General features: G+C 37.0%; 1 protein-coding gene and 1 long non-coding RNA gene across 6 annotated transcripts in view; one reads left to right on the forward strand and one right to left on the reverse strand.

Moving 5' to 3' along the window:
• The window catches only part of PDE5A (phosphodiesterase 5A), a 139891-nt gene that overhangs the window by 66995 nt on the left and 51252 nt on the right, over positions 1-21644 (forward strand). For all 5 annotated transcript variants that reach the window (XM_032633204.1, XM_032633207.1, XM_032633208.1 and 2 more), the window contains 3 exons: positions 8028-8136; positions 9566-9653; positions 20576-20751. In XM_032633204.1, coding sequence (XP_032489095.1) covers positions 8028-8136; positions 9566-9653; positions 20576-20751 — 373 coding nt within the window. The remainder of the gene's footprint in view (positions 1-8027; positions 8137-9565; positions 9654-20575; positions 20752-21644) is intronic.
• Positions 4871-6754, reverse strand: LOC116754518. Its single transcript, XR_004350063.1, has 2 exons — positions 6212-6754; positions 4871-6058 (listed from the first exon to the last, which is right to left on the reverse strand). It is a non-coding gene; the product is annotated as an uncharacterized LOC116754518 (long non-coding RNA).

A 21644-nucleotide genomic window follows, 5' to 3' on the forward strand; every position in this document is an offset into this window, starting at 1 on the left:
CTATTTGATGTTATATGTCCAGGGTTTTTTCCACTGCATTTGACATGTTGGAGAATTCTTTCACAGAGTGAGTGGTGTCACAATTAGTATAGGCCTGGGTACAGTGTGTTTTGTGAACTGACTCATTTAAGACCCACAAGTACTATATTTCAATTATATTTTTTCATTGCATATTAGACCCTCACTGGAAATTTGACAGGCTTCTGAACACATTTTTTTCTATGCGTCTATTCTGCTTTGGAATCAGCCATAGGATTTAACTAACACCAGAAGGAAGCCTGTGATCTCAGTCACACCAATACATGTACCCTATGGCTAGAATCAGACCAGATCTCTATTGTAGTTCATTTCTTTTTCATGTTTTTTTTTTTAATTTTAAAATTAGTATTCACTTTTTGGTGGTTGTTAACTGGTACACAGGAACAATAGAAAGTATTAACATATCAAGGTTATACTTGTTACTGGCCCAACTGTATATTTGCTTTCTGAAAAATTTTAAAAAGGATTTAGAGTAAATTACCAAGTGTCCTTGTCATATTTCCTTTTGCACCCTTAGCAAAACAGTGGTGGTTTTTGCTTAAGCAATAAAATAGTCTAAGGAATATAAGTCTGCCAGGGTAAAGCGTCAGGAATTCTTGGGCATAATGCTGGTTTTATCACATTATTCCTTATTCATTTGTTTCAAATTATTTCACTCCCTAAAATAATTTGTGTCAATTTATATTACTCCTAATTATTGATAGTATAACCGAAAAGCCTCATATGATCATGGAAATAGAACATTATTTTAGCTTTACTATTTGACATTAAAGTTCCAGATTTTTTACTCTTCATTGACTTGTCAGAGAATTATTTCATATAGGTGAATGATGCCACAGTTAGTACTGTCCTCAGTAACCAAGCTCCTTGGTGGTGATACTTCAAAAATAACCTCTGTGCAAATCTAAACTATAGAACATTCTATAGGATAACTGGCCTGGTCTCTTCAAAAAGTCCATGTCATTGAATAAAATGGAGGCAGGGACTGTTCCCAGACCTAACAGCCAAATGCAGTATGTGAACCTTGATTAGATCCTGGTTAAAAACAAATAGCTATCAAAGACATTTGTTAAGCCAGTTGGAAATCTGAATATGGACTGGATACTAGGTGTTGGTGGGGAATTATGCGTACCTTTTCTTTGGAATTAGGAAGATATTGTGGTTAGTAGGAGAATGTTCTTATTTTTAGGAGATTCAGGCTGGTGTATTTAAGGATGAAGTGTTATGATGTCTGCACCTTAGTTTAAAATGGTCTGCCGGGGCGGGGGTGGGGGTGATAAATTAGAAGGTCAAGGCTAACATATACACACTACTAAATATAAAATAGATAACCAGCAAGGATCTACTGCATAACACAGGGGCCTATACTCAATATTTTGTCATAAACTATAAGGGAAAAGAATCTGAAAAAGGGAAAAGAATCAGTTATACATATATATGTATATGTATAACTGAATCACTGTGCTGTACACCTCAAACTAACATGACATTGTAAATCAACTATACTTCAATTAAAAATTCCCAACAAAAAATAAAATGAAATACGGTTCAGCCAAAAATAAATAAGTATATCTAAATTAATGTATTTAAACAAATAAATGTTTGCACATGCATATATAGATATAGCAAATGTGGCAAAACATTAAAAATTGTTGAATTTAGGAATAGGATATTCATTTTACTTTCAACTTTCTTATGTATTTCAAAAGTTCATCATAAAAAATTGGAAGAAAATGTTTGTGATAAAAACTTGGAAACAAAGTAAAATGAAAATCACCTCTGTAGATCATGTAAAGTGCCTGAGTTTGCAACTGCAAGAACAAAATCCTTAAGTGCACAGCCTGGTTTTGTTCCGACCCTCCTAATTAAGACTGACCCCATGGATCAGTGTGAGGTCTACAGAAGCTGTCTTCTGCCCTCTGTACCCTTTCCTTTCTTCTCTTAACTTTTCTCGCATTTCCTGTCCTCTTCCGTGTTCCCCATCAAGATGGAGAAACTGTTGACTACAGTGATTTAGAGTTGTTCGTTTAAGTGATTATATTTAAATCAAAACTCATTTCAAGACTGTTATTTTAACAATATGATTATTTTAACAATATGAAAGACCTTTTCTTCTATTAAAAGAATTTCAGGAATTAGCAAAGGAGCAAGTGTAACTTGGGGGCAGGTGAGGAATGGGTTTGACTCATTGACTCAAGGTACACCTAACTTAGGCCTTGACTGGTGACTTGGGCGTGGGATGGGTAGTCAGGGTACATAAACCATGGTATCTGTACCCAGAGATTTTCTGCTACGCTGGAGTTTTTGGTTCACAAAGTTAGAACAGAATAGCTGATCTTTATTTCCCTCTTGGCATTGCTGGTAGTGAACTGAAGTTTATATCCCGTCTCCACATCTATTCTTTTCTAAGCTTCTGTGTGTATATTTTCTGGCATATTTGACATTGTTTTAGTTGAAATCGAATCCTTTTTGAATATGTGATAATATGCACATGTCCTGGAGAGTGTGTATGTATCTTTCTTAAATACTGGTATTGGGCTGTACTGCCTAGGTCAGTTATGAAGTCTTATTCTTAGGAGGAGCATTAATAGATACTGTTTTGATTTTATGATACCATACATTTTTGTTGCTTTTTATAAAGAACATTTTAGAAAGCTTCTAAACCTGTAAATATTTGATTATTTTACTATTTGGCTTGAATAATAAATTGCTATATAGACAAATAAAAAAAGAAATATATACATGTATATTTATGAATTTACATATATCCAGAGGACAGTAGGAAAATCAGTATGATAATGCATATTAAATGTATAAAATGATGGGAATTCCCCGGCGGTCCAGTGGTTAGGACTCAGCACTTTCACTGTTGGGGCCTGGGTTTGATCCCTGGTCAGGGAGCTAAGATCCTGCAAGCCGTGCAGCATGGCCAAAAAGAAAAATATTTATATAAAATGATGAATCATCTACATTTACCTTTGAATATTTGTATAGCAGCATATGCCTGTGTAGTTTTATTTTATGTATTCACATTTGATTTTTGTTGTGAAGTCAGACGAGTCCTCTTATTTCTCTGATAGCTGAACAAGCCTGTGACTTGGTATGATAGTGACCTCTACTGGTCAATATGCATTAAAAAAAAACTGAGGTCCTACTATATATATATTTAAGTCTTAGTATTTATTTATTTATTTATTTATTTCATCTTGATCTTTTGTTAGCACTTTTACTTTGTTTCTGATGAATATCACGTTCCTTCTCTGTAGGAAAAATGGAAGATATCTTTCCACTTTTAAAAATTATACCAAGACAGTCTTAGTATAAAGATTGTTTTATAAAGGATAAATAGGTCAGTGTGGTTACCTTAAAAGAGACTAATTTACATGGATCATTTAAACTGATTCATTAACTGATTTTACAGTAATGAAAATTATTCAACACCAGTGCCTTACATTAGCTAATAGTTAGCCTTTATTATAATGATGCAATAAAAGTCCTCTTAGTGATGTAAATATGGTTTTATTTTAATAAAATTAGATTTCAGGCTTAATTTTGTGAAAATTCCGAATTAAAATGGTGTTTAGTAACTTCAGCTTTTTGAAGGACTAACTGGTATTGACACTTGACCAGCAGATTCTGTGTTATGTTTCTAAAATTGCTTATTGATAGAATTTAGGCCTCTCCAATTCTCACTATTAAACACTTTGTCAATCCAACCACTCTTCCATGAGATGAAGTGCTAGGCAATTTGATGATGTTAGCAGTAAGCAAATCATCCTTTTTAGGCAGTTATGTATCAGTTAGGTACTTTTCCAGCCAACCCACTAATTGCCTTTTATAAATTAAAATAATGTATTGAAGACAGTTTTGAAAGAACTGTTTACACTTAATATTTTGAAATGTTAAGTGTAAAAATAAAAAATATTTAGGGTGAACATTACACATAATTGTTAGAATCATATCATCACTGGGATAAAGCACAGTAAACTGTTGGAGTTTGGGTCACCCAGGAATTCAGAAGGGAAGCTCATTTCCAGATGGTGGGAGGTTTTAGAGTTTCTATGCTTCGATTCAAAGGAAAAAGTGAGTGTGATGGGGTACAGTTTATGTTAGCTCTTAATTTTAAGAAATAGGTATTTTAGTGCTATAATTCCATATCAGTTAACTTCATGTTAATTTTAAATGCACATTTTGTCATAAAATGACAAATACATAGAATTACTCCTTTAAACTCACTTTCTTGGAATACATATACTAGTTAATACTTATTAGTTATAACTATATTGGAAAACAATTATAGTTAAATACAGTAACACCTACTATTTTTAAAATAGTAGAAAGGTTTTTACTACTTTAAAAACTCGTAGATACAGAGTGTAAGAGTATAGACTCTGAAATCAGACTGATTGTATTTAAACTTACGTTCCACCACTTACTAGCTGTAGTGCTTTGTGTGAATTATTTAACCTCTCAAAGCCTCAGTTTCTTCATCTGTAAAATGGAGATACTGATGGCAGGATTGTAGAAAGGACCAAATGAGTTAATGCACATAAAATGCTTCAGAAAATTTCCAGCACATAGTAAGTAGTCAGTAAGTGTTAGTATTTCTGTGTCTCTTTGATGTGTTTTTTCTGTCTTTGGTTCACATAACCTGAAGTGATTCCCATTTACATCTAAAAGCACAGAAGTTTCTCAGTGTTTCCAAGCTTCGTGTCCCTGACTGTCTTCCCAAGGATGTACTCACGTACACCTCCCTCGATATCCACTGTGCAAAAAACCTTAGAGGTCTGAGTTAGCCCAGGCCTTCCAAGAAGCAGATGCCAAGACTAGATTAAATGTGTAAGATATTTATTAGGGGAACCCCATGTGAGAGTAAAGGGGGAGGGAGCTGGGAGGGGATGAGAGAGCCGTGAGCTCCCCACACAAGTCTGACCCAGAGTGAAAGAGAGGGTAAAGAAGGAAAGAGCATTGTGTGGAAGTATCTTAGGCAGCCGAGCAGTTCTAAGGAAAGTTTGGCCAGGCTGTTGGGGAGTTCTGTAGCCAAAGCCTCCTGTCAGAAGCATCCTGGGTCTCCCAAGCCTGGGCTACCTTAGTGCCCCTGCTGTGTGTGCTCCATCTTTTTCCAGGAGCAGCCCTGGGAAGTGTGTCTGCAGTACAAACACAGTCCTGGGTTTCAGAGCACAGTGACTAGAGACACTGGTCATTTAGGTCTCCTGCAGTTGTAGGTCTGAGAGGCACATTTGCAAGACTACCAGAATATTCCTGTTATTTAAAGGAAGATCCTATCCCTTTGCATTGCACTTTCAAAATCATCCACTACCTGTCCTAACATCTTCAGCCTGAAACCATCACTTTATTCCTAGCAATCTGTAGCTGTTTAATGTTTCCCAAATATACCTAGAACTCTTCCATTTCAGCAATGTTTTTATACTGTTTTTCACCCTCCTTTTCATTCTTGACGTCTTTCTGTGCATCCTTAAATCTTACCAGCCTTTTGCGCATTTCCCTAATACCCCGTCTTCTCCAACCCACTCCACCAAGGGGTTATCTGTCCATCTTCTCCACATGTGGTGCTTTCATTGTTACCAATTGTATTAGTCAGGATTAGGTTTGAGTGTGAATCATAAAAACCCAAAGTAAAAATAGCTTAAATAAGAATGCAATATTATTACTCTCTCCTGTAAAGACCCAGAGGCAGGCAGCTCAGGCTCTGTGTTGCTGCTCTGTTCTACAAAGGCCTCAGGGACCCAGGTACCTGCAAGCTTTCTACTCTGCATCTCTAGGGAGTGGCCCTTCCCTTCCAGGGTCCAGGATGCAGCTCCAGCCTTCATATCCACGTTTCAAATGGTAGGATGGGGGGCAGGGAAAGAAGGGGCAGAGAGCATACATCAGCTGCCTTTTAGGTAAGCTTTCTAGAAGCAGTCACATTTCCTGTTGCCTAGACCTTACATGTCCCATGATGATCCCAAGCCACTAGGGCGGCTGATAAATGTAGTCTTTGTCCTCAGCGGCCGTGTGTCTAGATAAAGAGAAAGGGAGAAGAGCTAGGGACAGCTGGGGGCTTCTGCACTAGACTCTGCTCAAAGAGGACATGCAACTAGACACTGTATTATTATTCATTCTCTGACACAGTCCTCTACGAGATTACAAGCGCCTTATGACAGCTACTGACCTCTAGAAGTTTGTCTCCCCGTGATGCTAAGGGTGCCTCTCATGGACGAAGTGCTCAGTCTTTTGTTATTGAGGGGAGGAAGTAAGAATTTATTAGCACTTTTTACAGAGTAAGAAATAAGATGCGATCACATAGCCTTAACAAATCTCATACTAATTTTTCACTAAAGTAACCATCAGGAAAACTTAAAATTTTCAGGGAAGTGAAAAAAGAGTTAGGTTTCTGTTGATTTAAAAGTAATTTTAATACTCCTGCTTCTCTGTATCAATGCCTATACATATGAATTTATGACCTCTGGCAAGTTGCTTAACTATTTGGGTTTCATCTGTCTCCCACTGTTGACATAACGATGATGATAAGAACAATAAAAGTCGTCATCATCATCATTTTAAAAGAGGTTTGGACAAAGATACCCTCTCCAGTGTATTTCTTTCTCTCTGTAACTACCTTTTCATTTTTCTTATCTTTACTGCAGTTTCTTGTTCTCTTTTCGTGAGACTTTTGCTGTCCATGAAATATTTGTGGTTTTAAAATAGTTTTGTTAACCTACATCCTACACTTATAACCTTTTCTTGGGATTCTACCCGAATAATATGTATGAAATAGAAACCCAGGAATGTCCTAGGTCTGATGTGTCTGACATTTTGCATGCCTTCCCACATTATCAATCTAGGCTCAGAAAATGTTAAGTCTGAAGTTCATGTATTCCTGTGTTACTATTGTCATTTCCCTTTCATTCTTTATCACTTGTATATAATACTGGACATACGGTCAGTACCTATTAACCTAAAATGTACAGCAAAGAAAGGAAAGACTCAATTATCTTGGCTAGGAATGAGGCCACGGCTTCAGGAATCTTTGTGGAATCACGGTGATTGAGAACATCATTTGAAACCACTGTCCTAGAAGCAGTTTGGCAGGCTGAGTGAGAAGGATGGAAGACAGGAAAAGATTAGCACTTGGAGAACTCAGACCAAGTGGACATTTTTCCTGAGGCACATATTTTATTTTGAAATGTCTCCCACTATTAGACTTTCCTATTTTCTTCAGTTAGTGATCTTACAGTTAATACAGGCACATACTTATAGCTGGGGTAAATTTCTATAACTTGACCCTCTTTGCGGAATTCATCCCCATCACCAAGGAACATAGGAAGTTTCCTGATGAAAAGATGCGTTCTGTTCTGTTTTCCCAACTCCATTACTGGCACTGCACTTGTGAACCCTGTGACATCAGGTTAACCTTTTATGATCAACCTATTAAGCAAGAAACTGGGAAAATGTTGTAAGTTCAAAAATTTTTTTTTCAATTTAAAGCAGAAAAAAGAAGAGAGAAGAGCTTAATAAAATTATTCTAGGCCTGCTCGATTTTTCCCTTGGTCTGAAATGTGTAAAAGATTGTTTTATTGGAATGGATAGACTAAATAAATAACTGAGGAAGTAAAAACAGACACTAGACTTTAGTCATTCTATAATCTGATGAGAAAATAAGACATAGGGAAAATTCATATGGATTTTAAACAGCACAAAAATCGACATGCCCATTAACAGTGGTAATAAGATTACTTAATGACATTTTAAACTTGTTTTAGATAGCTGAAAAATTGTGGGTCTTTGTTTTTTCAAAGCATTTCAGTTATAGTAACTACCAAAGTTGTAAATCATCAAATATGTTTAAAGCTGCATTTTCCAACTAAGATATACACTTTGCTCTATAATTTAAGACTGGTATGTTTCCCTTATAATCATCTATTTGACTCTGTTTTGCCTGCGTTTTTTCACTGCACAGAAAGAACTCATCTCTGTTATCTCCACAGGGAACGTGATGCGAACAGAATCAATTACATGTATGCTCAGTATGTCAAAAATACTATGGAACCACTTAATATCCCAGATGTCAGTAAAGATAAAAGATTTCCCTGGACAGTAAGTAACCCAATTTTAGACTTGGAGCTTGAAGGCTGTTTTCCTATCAGATCTGCACTTAAACTAGTTACTCTTTTTTTTTTTTTAATTTTTAAAATTTATTTACTTATTGATTTTTGGCTGCATTGGGTCTTCATTGCTTTGTGTGAGCTTTCTCTAGTTGCAGTGAGCAGGGGCTATTCCTCGTTGCGGTGTGTGGGCTTCTCATTGTTGTGGCTTTTCTTGTTGCAGAGCACGGGCTCTAGGCACGTGGGCTTCAGTAGTTGCAGCATGTGGGCTCAGTAGTTGTGGCTCACAGGCTCTAGAGCACAGGCTCAGTAGTTGTGGCGCACGGGCTTAGTTGCTCCGAGGCATGTGGTATCCTCCCGGGCCAGGGCTCGAACCCGTGTCCCCTGTATTGGCAGGTGGACTCTTAACCACTGCGCCACCAGGGAAGTCCCAAACTAGTTACTCGTAACTGAAGGACTGGCCCTAGAATTGGCTCTTTGGGAGTGATCTGTGCTTTCCGTGATCTGAGGAAAGAGAATAAAACAGCTTATAATATCTGTTGAGAGGTTATCAGGTGTACTTGAGTATTTTTCTCTGTACTTTTATTAGTTTTTTAAACATGTATTAATGAACTATCATAAACTAATTTTGAGGTAATTTAACTATTACCTACTTAATGACATTCTTTAGATAGTATGGCTGGAGTTCCTGAGTTTACCCTCAACGGTTAAGTTTCATATGGCTTAAATGCCTATAATTGGTAATCTACCGCAGTGAACAGCTCTGTGGAAAACTGAGTATCTGTTTTCCTCGAGAGCAAAGCTACAAGGGTCAGTTTCTCAGACACTGAAAACTTTGAATTCTAGTATTTTTTCTCATCTAACTTCAGAAAAGCATTGCAGTTTGAGGCAGCTGCCTTGACTTTGTTATTTGCCTACCTAGGAGACCTTTTTAGAACGTTAGCGATATGGGCAATAGATAACAGTGGGAAAACTAAACAAGGACAAATTTGTAACATGTAGAATCCTAGGTGGTGTAATGCTTTTGACTTCTGCCCCTCTTGTTAAGTTATTTCAGACATCCACTACACAGGGATAGTAGAAACTGAATAAATACTTTGCTTACTATTACTGTAAGCTGCTTGGAGAGTTTAAAATGGAAAATAAAAGAAATACAGGTAAATAAAATGGAAAATATGGAAAAAAAATTTTAAAGAAAATAGGATATTTAGTATTTTTAATAATGTAAAGACTAATTGCTTTATAGTACATTTATGTGAAATTCATTATAATTTGTACATTTTCTGCACTCTGATGTTATCTCCAGCTAATAAAAGATGAATATATTAGTGGCTTCCGAGGTCCAATATAGTTTCTATAGCATCTAATGGACAAACAGTCTTCTCATAATATTTAGCTGTCTTGTTTTTGTTTTTGTTTAGAATGAAAACACAGGAAATGTAAAACAGCAGTGCATTAGAAGTTTGCTTTGTACGCCTATAAAAAATGGAAAGAAGAATAAAGTGATAGGTAAAGCCTTTTTGTTGACCTCTACTCTGCACTTATTAAAGAAAAACATGTAGTCTCAGAAACTTCTTTCAAGTGTAAATTTAAAGACTAAAATGTTTGAAAAAAGATAAAAATTGGAATGATAAAAGAATTTTGAAATAATTTTATATTGATAAATGTCAACAGACAGTTCTTAAATATCTTATTAACTATGATGTATTTTGGTAATTGTAATCCTGTTTCAATAGAAGTTTGGTTTAAGAATGACATGTTGAAAGTTAGCAAACAGAGAGATCAAGTCGATGATGTATATTGTTTTAGGGCCTTACTTCTGGGTTTCTGGTTTTTCTTTTTTGAATACATGGTTTAGATTGTAGGTTGTATTCATTGAACACTCCGCTGCTTTAGGCACTTGGGATAAGTCAGTGAACAAGCAAAAACCCCTGCCTCAGGGAGTTTACATTCTTACATGAAGGTTAGTAAAATATGTCTACTGTAGGAATGATGGAAGGAGGCATTCTCAGAAAAATGAGATGATGTTTCCTATTATCGACATATTTATTTCTTGGCATTGCAGGTTATATTAAACGTAGAACAGAAAATGTGAGGTTTTATATGCCAATCGTGCATGATTGACACTGTGAAAACAGTCTGAACTGTTAAATATTCTCCCAAGAACTTGGAACAGAGGCTAAACTTTTAAATAAAAACCCTAACGGAGCAAGGCTTAGCTATATAAATTTACCTTAAAAATTCTGATGAGTTTCCAGGTTGTAAGATTTGACTGTAATTTTATTAAAGAAGAGTGTTGGTCAGAAAGGTGCGGGGGTGGGGGGGAATCGTTCATGAAAATGGGAGGAAAAAAGGACAAATATTGAAAGTGCCTCTCCAGTTGTGTGCAGTAGTCAGGGAACCTTTGCCTCTCACATGGAGATGGATGAAAAAGGTTGTAGCAGTGTATAGGGTATGCTGACCACTTGGCAAGGCCAGCACTTGCGTGGCGATGGATGCAGCAGGTTGTAGCTGGTACTGCTCGGTGATTCCAGTCCGTCTGCTGGCATGCGTCCTCACTGTGAGATGGATACACGGGCTTATGCCATTAAATAACCCACCAGTCTGACTTCCCTTGTTCTGATTATTTTCTTTCCAAGATATGTTAACTCATAGGAAGAGAATGCATTCTTCATATCCTCTCGAATACATTGCTCGCTTTGCCAGTTGTTTCTTATTGTAAATCGGTGAACTGGGCTTGAGGCAATGGGCTGAGTTGCAGGTGCGCGTACTCGGGTTCCTGGGACAGATCTACTTCTTGTTGGACATTGATACTATTCTGGTTTTATAAATCAGTCTTGTGAACTTAGGTACTGTTCTCTACCCCAGAGAGTGGGATCTGTCCTCAGTATGGTAAGCTAGTTTGTAACCCTTCAGGGCTGGGCTTGCTGACTCCAGTGCATTGCCTCATAAAGCCTCTTGGAAGCCAGCCTGGCGATTCCCTGAAGGCTGTTCATCACCTGCACGCTTCTCAGCTCTCAGAGAAAAAAGTAGAGCTTAGTGAATCCGTATGTCAGCTCTCTTTTCAAGATTATCACCGATCAGATCTCTAACATAAACAACAGAAGAAAACTGACAAGGGTGCCCTACAATATGAAACTACATAAATGTTTAGGATATAAAATTTTATATTCTAGGAGTTAGGTAGGTGAAAACTACATTATATATGTTATGCTTCCTTTTTTTAACATTTTTTTTGAATTTTATTTTATTTTTTTACAGCAGGTTCTTACTAGTTATCTATTTTATACATATTAGTGTATTTATGTCAATCCCAATCTCCCATGTTATACTTCTTTAAAATGCTTTTTGATATAAATATAGAGCTTACCACAAGCTGCCTTTGACCTTTGAAAATGTGAAATGGATTCCAGAAGCGATGCATCATTTACTAATAAGTTCTGATAAGAAGGAGGACAGAGTGGCAACTTGCCACATCAAGGCACATCATTGCTTTTTCTCAGCAGCATCTCTTTGGAATAACTGGGAATGGGGAGTGGCCGAAGGAAGTTATACATCAGGCTTTTTCATCACTTTACACATGTGATAAGTAAGAGGATTTGGGGGGAGTGCAAAGGTCCCTGGATGGGAATAGGGCTCACAACATCCGGCTGGCTCCACTCTCCCTTTAAGCATTTAAAAGGTTATGGGTGCTTCTCTGGTGGCGCAGTGGTTGAGAGTCCGCCTGCCAGTGCGGGGGACGCGGGTTCGTGCCCCGGTCCGGGGGGATCCCACGTGCCGCAGAGCGGCTGGACCCGTGAGCCATGGCCGCTGGGCCTGCGCGTCCGGAGCCTGTGCTCCGCAACGGGAGAGGCCACAACAGTGAGAGGCCCGCGTACCACAAAAAAAAAAAAAAAAAAAAAAGGTTATGGGCTTCGAGCCCTGGTTCGGGAAGATCCCACATGCTGCAGAGCTACTGAGCCTGTGCGTCACAGCTACTGAGCCTGTGCGTCACAACTACTGAGCCTGCACTCTAGACCCCGCGAGCCACAACTGCTGAGCCCCTGTGCCACAACTACTGAAGCCCACACGCCTAGGGCCCATGCTCCACAACACGAGAAGCCACCACAGTGAGAAGCCCGCGTACCTCAAGGGAGAGTAGCCCCCGCTTGCCGCAGTTAGAGAAAGCCCGTGCGCAGCAAGAGCCATCACAGCCATAAATAAATAAATTTATTTTAAAAAATAAAAAGGTTATGGCCACATTATTCAACTAACTAACCTTTCAGATCCCTTCAGAATCCACATTCTGTGTTCCTGTCACTGTTTCAGACAAGTGAACAAAGAAAAAAATACCAGTTGAAATAATCAGACTTCTCTTGGCATACATTTTGTGTCACCCTGCTTGATAACAGACTCAAAAGTAAGTAAATGTTGTCTTTGGAAAGGAAAAATTCCCTGCCAATAAAAAGAAAGAAAGAAAAAATGATTTCCCTGGTGGGGTTTCTGGGGGGGCATTTTCAGGTTAATTTCAAGAGGGAATATTTCCAGTATTCCTTGCTGTCTTTATAAGTGTGACAAAACAGAGAATTTGAATTCTCAACTATACTTTGTACTCACAGATGCAGCATGGAAAATATCATGGCCATAGATCATTTTTCTTACATGTCACACAGACCAGATTCTGCTAGTATGTAATTCTAATACAGAATCCCCACAGAGTTTCCATGCAGAAAGACAGACGGGCCCATGTGTTCTTGGTAATCTTCTTTCCCTTCCTTTTTTTTCCCATTACTGACAATTAGATGAAATTATAGACGTTAGACCAGTATGGGGCCTGTTGTATCACCACATGTATTCCCTGAGGTATTTTTTCATATCAAATGTTTTCTCAGTGCTCTGGCTAACACAGAGTGTTTCCACCACTTTGTTTTCAACACTATTAAGAAAATACTTCCTCATTCAAATTCACTTATTTTAACCAATTATATCCCCTATTTATTAGACTAAATTTTCCATGTCAATTTCAGGGCATATTTTGAAGAAATTAGTTCCATTCCCATCCAAAAACTATTGTTGAGAACATCTCCACTTTAAATAGCTTACATTTTCATCTTTTTTTTTTTTTTTAGTGAAAAAGTAATAAAAATCATAGTGTTATACCACACGTTGTTTGACAGTGAAGTATGAGAGGGGAATATGTATTTCTTACTGAATATATTTTCTAAACTGATTTCCGTCCTAATGCTCTGCTCATCTATGTGTTGCAGTATGATCCCAAGGCATAAGTAAATATTGTAAAATTATGTAAGTTTAAATTTGACTTCTTAATTTTATTTTTCATATTAAATTATATCATTTGGCAATATCACTAACTATTCATTTGTTTTTAAAAATATTTGCTGGGATTTTCCTAATGCAAATATTACACTGTGCAGTGTCGTCCATGGTACATACTGCTTATATTGCTTCAAGTATACAGTTTTTCCCAATTAAAGAATTGTTAATTATGATTAGTGATAAGAAGTGCCAGGAAATAAGGCTGTAGGGGCAGTAATAATGGGAAGAAAATGAGAAAAAAATAAAACTAGGAGATTATAGCTTGAAATTATAAAAGTGAAAATCTATAAAATAAAAATAAATATAAGGATTATAGTTTCAAGAATTGATTGAAGAAATAGAAAAATAAGAGAAACCTCATAGTAGCCCTGGAAAACAGAGACGCTTACCTTTATTGGACCAGAAACATTGAGGAATTTCTAGAAGATAGGAAGAATATACTATTTGTAAGAATACATTTTACACAGAATGGGAAAAATTTGAGTAGAGATATCAATATCAGACGATGTAAATTTTAAGGTAAAAACATATAATATACAGAATCACTTTGCATTGATTAAGTTAAATTCACAGAGGAAAGTGTAATTGTCATAAATGCTTCTATAAAGTAAATAACATCATTGACATACAAAACCCAAAGCTATTAAAAATACAAGGAGAAATGGACAAAATGGTGATCATAGTGAGAGTCTTTAGTACCCTTTTCATAGAATGTTAAAGTACAGGAAAATATAAGGAAACATTAGAATTGATTAATACAGAAAATGAAATGGATTTAACTGGCATATAAATATTTACTTTTATATTTCATAATTTAAAAACACAAATTCCTATCAAAATATTCATCAGAAATTTACAAATATTAGTGATACACACACATGCAACACAAACTTAGTCATTTCTGAAAAGTAGAATTGACAACCACTGTCATGGATCACAGTGCATTAAAACTAGAAATGTGTAATAAAAGGATAAATTGGAAGGAAAAAGCTCACTTAGAAACTGAAAAACATTCTTCCAAATGACAAAGAAGAAATCAAAAGTCAAAATGAAAGTATAGCATTTTAGAAAATTAGTGGTTGTATCAATTTAACATAAAAACTCAAGGTACAAGGTCAAAGCTATATATATAGGAGTTATATAGCTTTAAATATTTTGCCATTATTAATTAGGACATAATGAAGTTATTTGAACTAAGTGTTCAACTGAAGAAATTAGAAAGACAGCACCTTTCTCTTTCTCACCCTCTGTGCTGCCCCCAAAGTAAACAAATAAATAGGAAGAAAGTGAGCAAAGAAATTGAAAAGATAAATTTATGAAATGAGAGGGGATAGTAAAACGAGATAATGGGCAAACACAATAATAATAAACACAGATAATGAGGGAAATAAAAGAAACACAAATAGGAATGAGAAAGGAAATGTAATTACAGATACAGAAGAAACTTTAAAAGATGTTAGATAATACAATGTACCAAAAAAATAATATGTTTTGATGAAATGGAGAAATTCTATAAAAATTGGTAATAACCAATACTAACAGAAGGAGAGTTTAAAATTTTTCATAGAAGAGGGTGTGGGGAAAAGGGAACCCTCTTGCACTGTTGGTGGGAATGTAAATCGATACAGCCACTATGGAGAACGGTATGGAGGTTCCTTAAAAACCGAAAAATAGAACTACCGTATGACCCAGCAATCCCACTCCTGGGCATATACCCAGAGAAAACCATAATTCAAAAAGACACATGCACCCCAATGTTCATTGCAGCAATAGTTACAATAGCCAGGTCATGGAAACAACCTAAGTATCCATCAACAGATGAATGGATAAAGAAGATGTGGCACATATACACAATGGAATATTACTCAGCCATAAAAAGAAACGAAGTGAGGTGGATGGACCTAGAATCTGTCATACAGAGTGAAGTAAGTCAGAAAGAGAAAAACGAATACCGTATGCTAACACATATATATGGAATCTAAAAAAAAAAAAAAAATGGTTCTGACGAACTTAGGGGCAGGACAGGAATAAAGATGCAGGTGTAGAGAATGGACTTGAGGACATGGGGAGGGGGGAAGTGTAAGCTGGGACGAAGTGAGAGAGTAGCATTGACATATACACTACCAAATATAAAATAGATAGCTAGTAGGAAGCAGCCGCATAGCACAGGGAGGTCAGCTCGGTGCTTTGTGACCACCTAGAGGGGTGGGATAGGGAGAGTGGGAGGGAGACGCAAGAGGGAGGGGATATGGGGATATATGTATACATATAGCTGATTCACTTTGTTATACAGCAGAAACTAACACAACATTGTAAAGCAATTATACTCCAATAAAGATGTTAATTTTTTTTTTCATGGAAGTAGTTGAGAAAGTTATATTTTTAAAGTCACTAACAAAACAAAACAAAACAACTCTTGCCCAAAGTAAATTGTTACCAAAGCAATCAGAGGACAGGAAAGGATGAAATAAGGTGAGGCATGGAAAACGCAAAGGCAAAATAACTTACAAAATGATATGATTGTTGAATGAAAAAACCTAAAAGAATCAGCTGAAAGTACCTATCTAAAAAGAGACTTGCGGAAGTTCCTGGCTATCAAATTATTAAAAGAAAATAACTTTTTACAAGCCAAGACAAATTTGTTAGAAAATAATAATGGAAAAATCATCCTGTTTACAGTAGTAACAAGGAGTAAACTTGGTCAGAAATAGGAACATCTATATGAGGAAAACTATAAAAGTCTACTAGATAACTTGAAAGTCTTTAAGTTATCTTTAAGTAAGTGAACTGATATAACACTTCCTGACAATAAGAATCTATTATTTAAGATGTTAACTTTTTGCAGATCAGATTTAGATCAATTTTAATACATGTCCTCATAAGATATTTTTTTCAGGGGGTAGAGGAGTTCTTGACCAACATATATAAAATTCATCTGGAAGAATAGCATAAAAATAATCAAATAATCAGAGTTGATGGATAGAGAATTGCCTTGTCAGAAATTAAAATAATGCTGTATAAGTAACATTATTAAAAGTATTACATGTGTGCTAGAAGAGATGGCAGGATTGATGGAACACGGTAGAAAGTCTAAATGCAGACTCACGTCTGATAGAACAGTTGTGTTATTGTGCATAATAGAGTATATTTCATTGTTTCTAAGGAGCCATTGGTTGAAAGACACCATTTTATATATCTTTAAGAAAGAGAAAAGTGATTTCAATTACATAATGACAAGCAATTGATGAGGATGCATACTGATTTCATAACATTTAAACGTGAAAAAAGTACATAGTTGAAATAAGTATGAATTTATTATTTAAGGTGACAATTCAAATTACTAAAGAATGGATAACTGTTTATGTTTTGCAAGAATCCAGGAGCAATTTAGGGAAAAAATTAAAAGATTAAACGTGATGGAATGAATCTGTAAAAGTGCCAGAGGAAAATATAGGTTTGTATGTAATTTTAAGATGGGGAGGCTTCTTTTAAAAGCAAGACACTGTAGTTGAAAACTTAAAAGATAACTGTTTTAGTTACTTGAGAAATGAAATCTTTTCTACAACCAAAAAACTCCCTAAGTTAAGATAATTGACAAATAACAAGTGCGAAAAAATTATTTGCAAGGTAGGTGACAAGGGTAGAAGGGTAAGTCTTACACATTAACAAGACAGGATGCTAATTTTGGAGCCCATGTTGTGCAGGAGAGAGGACAGGAGACCACAAGCAGGATGTAAGAATTGACCCCCTGCTCTGCCAAGAGGCCAAAAGGAAAACTGTGGTTGGTAACAACATCTGATCCCTGGAATTATAGAAAAGGAAACATAAGTGTGTGTTTAGAAACTGTCTAGTCCCTTCAGCATAATTTCCAGAGATGCCTTCAGTGCCATCTAGCTCTCAGAGCTGCTGTGATGACCGTGTGAAATAATGTCTAGACGAGTACTTTGTGAACTCTAATATTAACACTGATAGTTTGCTATCTAACTGTACTGCTTCTTGGTTTTCTCCTAATATATTTTTGAATGTTTTATTTTATTTTTGTATACAGTTATTGGTTTTTGTTGAGTGATTTTGTTTTGTTTTTGGTTCTGCAATAACTACTTTGTTTTTATATATAAGTGATTCTGATTTTATATGGCTTACTAGTAGATGAGGCATTTCAAATGACCAGTTTTAATTTTCATTATTGTATTCTTCATCCACTCTTCCAGATCTTTAATGAATAAGCTGTGAAAACCATCTGTAAACGGGCCCAAGCTTTACATTTTCTCAAAGAACCCTATTTGTTTGTTATGAACCTTTTCTTCTTCATAGCTATTTTTTTTTTTTTCCGACTTGGGTATTTTTGTTTGATAGAATTAAATTTTATGAAGGGTGTAAAGAGATCAACAGGATTGTCTTGAATGCTGTATAAATGTGACTGCTTTCAAAGAAGGATTAAATTATATTCCTAAAGGGATAATTTGTCTTTACCCATTTTCTCGCCCTGAGCGTAACTCTGTGTCTGCGTGTCTGTATCTATAGAGGTGGATTGTGACACAGACACACTTTAGCTGTTCTGCCCTGAGCTGTGGTTGTTACAGCCAACTCTTCCTACTTGGACACTTAACATGCCATTTTAGTAACTTTCAATTCCTGAGGTATTAGTTAATACCGCTTAATATATTCATTCAATGACTGTTGGCTGAGGCCCAGATTTGAACCGCTGTCCAGGAAAGAGTTCCTTACCTCGGTCCCAGGCCCAGCAGACTGCCTGATGGCCACGTCTCAACCCCTCCGGGTTGTCTTTTCCTTCCCATACATGCAATCAATCTTATGCAGTGATAAAAAGAAAAATCTTGGTTATGAAAAATGGCCATCAACTAGGAGAAAACTTTAGTAAAAATTGAAAGGCAGTCACATTGTGATGTGAGGATAAGGCACAGAATGCGTGACCCTCAAGAAAATGTGATTTGGGAGATAGCCAGAAACCTATATAAACAGTTCCATATTTATAATTTGGGGATTCACAAAGGTTGGAGGATATAACCCAGGCGTTTTTACCGTACATGGGACATGGTCTTTTAAGATAATGAATACCGGTTGCCATATTTACTCACAGTTTTTACTTGCAGTGTCCAGATTCATTATGTCTTGTTTAAAATTTTTCTTGATAATGGAATGTGTTAGAGAAGTAATCTCTGCTGTACTAATACAGATAGATAAGGATGCCTTTACTGTCTAAAGTAGAAAAACTCCCACAAACAAAAAAGAGCAACGTGAGAATACAGATAATTTGTAGGGTTAAAGATAAAGTGCACACCAGTTGTATTTCATTTACTAGAGAGGATAGCTTTTGTCTTAGCCTGGGATGCCCAGGAAACAGAGCCTAAGAAGCTTACACGTTAAAATTGTTTAAAATTTTTCTTGATAATGGAATGTGTTAGAGAAGTAATCTCTGCCGTACTAATACAGATAGATAAGGATGCCTTTACTGTCTAAAGTAGAAAAACTCCCACAAACAAAAAAGAGCAACATGAGAATACAGATAATTTGTAGGGTTAAAGATAAAGTGCACACCAGTGGTAATAAAGGGATTTCATGTGCAACCATGCATCATCACGGACGCTATAAAATCCTTTTGTGCTCCAGGAAAAATAAGAGATAACAGAATATAGTCTTCATGGGAAAGTGGTTTGGGTCAGAGACGCAATCCTTCATTCTTTCATTAACTCAGTAAACATTTTTTGAGTCCTGCTATATGCCAGGCATTGCTGGCTGAGGAAGTGGAACTGAAAAAATAAAATCTCTAAGCCCAAGATATGTACGTCCAGAAAGAAAGACAGAAATAAAATCCCCCGTGATACTCCAAATGATAAAGTTAAGGAGATAGAAAGGAGAAGTGCCTGCCTCACCCGGGAAGTGGGAGGCCTGTGGGAGCTCGCTGTGAAGGGCATGTAGGGATCTATTGGACAACAGGAAAGAGAGCAGTGGGGAGCAGTATAGGCCAGCGGAAAAGCATAGGCAAAGGTGTGGGCAAGCAAAATGCAGTCAGGGAACTGCTAGCAGTGATCTGACGGGGGTGAAAAGGCACAGAGCAGCAGTGTGGTAATAAACTAGCCTTTGGGGCCAGGCTGAGCTGGGGTTTCAATTTTAGACATAAGCATACTAGCTAAGTGACCTGGAGCATATGACTTAACCTTCCTGAGACTCAGTTTCTTCATCTGTAAAATGGGCGTGGGCACACCTTTCTCCCAGTATAAACTGTGCAGACTAGAGTTCATGTGTGTATTAAAGCACTGTACCTACATGCACATGACGGAAGTCTATATTACATATGCAGAGACAGAAGAGATGAGGACTTTAACAACAGTGTGTTACCCAGAGGTAGGAGGTCATCAAACTCCTCACAGAGACCACTAGGCTCAGAGTCCCATAGAACAACTAGTTCAATAAAGATTTGATGTAATCTTCCATTCATATCGACTACGTGTTTGACTTTCTAAGAAAGGCCAGGATTTGGGAGGTTAGGTTACGATTGTCTCCAAAGATTAGTTCTGCTTTTATTTCTAACTAAATAGACATTTCTATGTGCATTTATTTGTAGTATCAAAAATGATTGGAAATATGATTCTCCTGGATGCAGAGGTGCATATTTGAAACTTTAGACTGTCTATGTAAATTGTCTGTTTCATCCATTCTATTTTGTATGTAATTGTGCTGTTTAACTTCTGGTTTCTCAGTAAGGAAAGGCAGTCTGTGTGACCCAAAATTCTGATGTGCATCAAAATTGCTCTCTTGGCAAATGTACAAAAATCCAATTAGTCTCCAAAGGACAAATTGTCTTTGGGGACTCAGCTGATCTGAAATTCGCGACCGAGTCTGGAAGAAAATAGTACTCTAGGATTTTTTGAACACAGACAACATACATTTAGGGCTATGTGAAACAAGTTCTCATGTAAATTGATTCAGATGACTTTTCTAGCTTATATTTGTGAGGATTCATTTACTTATTTGGAGATACCAAGCATTCCTAAGAGAAAAGTGTAAGACAGTCTTGGTGGGGGGGGTCTTAAAGTCAGTGAGAGCTGCGATGATGAATAGTAACATTTGCTTGATTTCTTGGATTCTTACAGGGGTTTGCCAACTTGTTAATAAGATGGAGGAGACCACTGGCAAAATTAAGCCTTTCAACCGAAATGATGAACAGTTTCTGGAAGCTTTTGTCATCTTTTGTGGCTTGGGGATCCAGAACACACAGATGTACGAAGCAGTGGAGAGAGCTATGGCCAAGCAGATGGTCACATTAGAGGTGGGCTGACACTTACAGGACTTCTCAGTCTCTATGGCCAAACTCTCAACTTACACCTCTCCCTGTAACAGCTCTTGGTGTCTGTTATATCACTGTATCCTTACGACAGTCATGTGCTTTAGATGATCAGATCCTTCTCTCATTTAAACAGCTGAGGAAACTGAGACCCAGAATATTTTAGAAACTTGTCAGGGGCCTTATGACCAAACCAAAGCTCCAGCCGTTGGTCCCTTCATTCCTCTGCTTTTTCGGCCAGAGGCAGTCCTTGACCTTAATAATCCATTCACACAGATGTCTACTGCCACTGCACGCCGTCTGTCCCTTCCCCATTGCCTGAGCCTCCCCATCTCTCCTTGTGAGCAGTTGTATTCACACATTTTAAAAAACAGAAACAGAAATCCTAAGCACTCAGAATCAGAAATGAGGAAAAGTGAAAGTCTTTCAAATTACAGATTTGTGGATCCCACTTCTGAAAATTCTGATTCAATAAGTCTTGGGTAGAGGCTGGGAATCTGCATTATTACAGAGCTCCCCCAGGTGACTGTGAATGTGAACCACTGGCTTGGGGCACTGACCTCAGGCAGACTCCCTCCCAAGCAGGACAAGCCTACCGAAGTGGGCCAGCCCTTTCCAGATGTACTTCACTAACTGCCTGAAGATGTTCACTTCGTGTAACATGGAAATTTCTTACATCATAGACCAACTTAGGGAAATAGACTTCATAAAGGGCATTACTTAGTCCTTCATACACTGGTATGAAATATACTTTAATGTTTGCCTACTCTTAGCTAGTAGAGATCAGTGGAAATCAATGTTTGGGATATGGATCATTAACTTTTCCTCCAACCCCTAATAAACAGATACCTAACCTAAAGAGCTAGAAGGATATATAA

Source organism: Phocoena sinus, chromosome 5 (assembly GCF_008692025.1).
Source record: "Phocoena sinus isolate mPhoSin1 chromosome 5, mPhoSin1.pri, whole genome shotgun sequence".
Lineage (NCBI taxonomy): Eukaryota > Metazoa > Chordata > Mammalia > Artiodactyla > Phocoenidae > Phocoena > Phocoena sinus.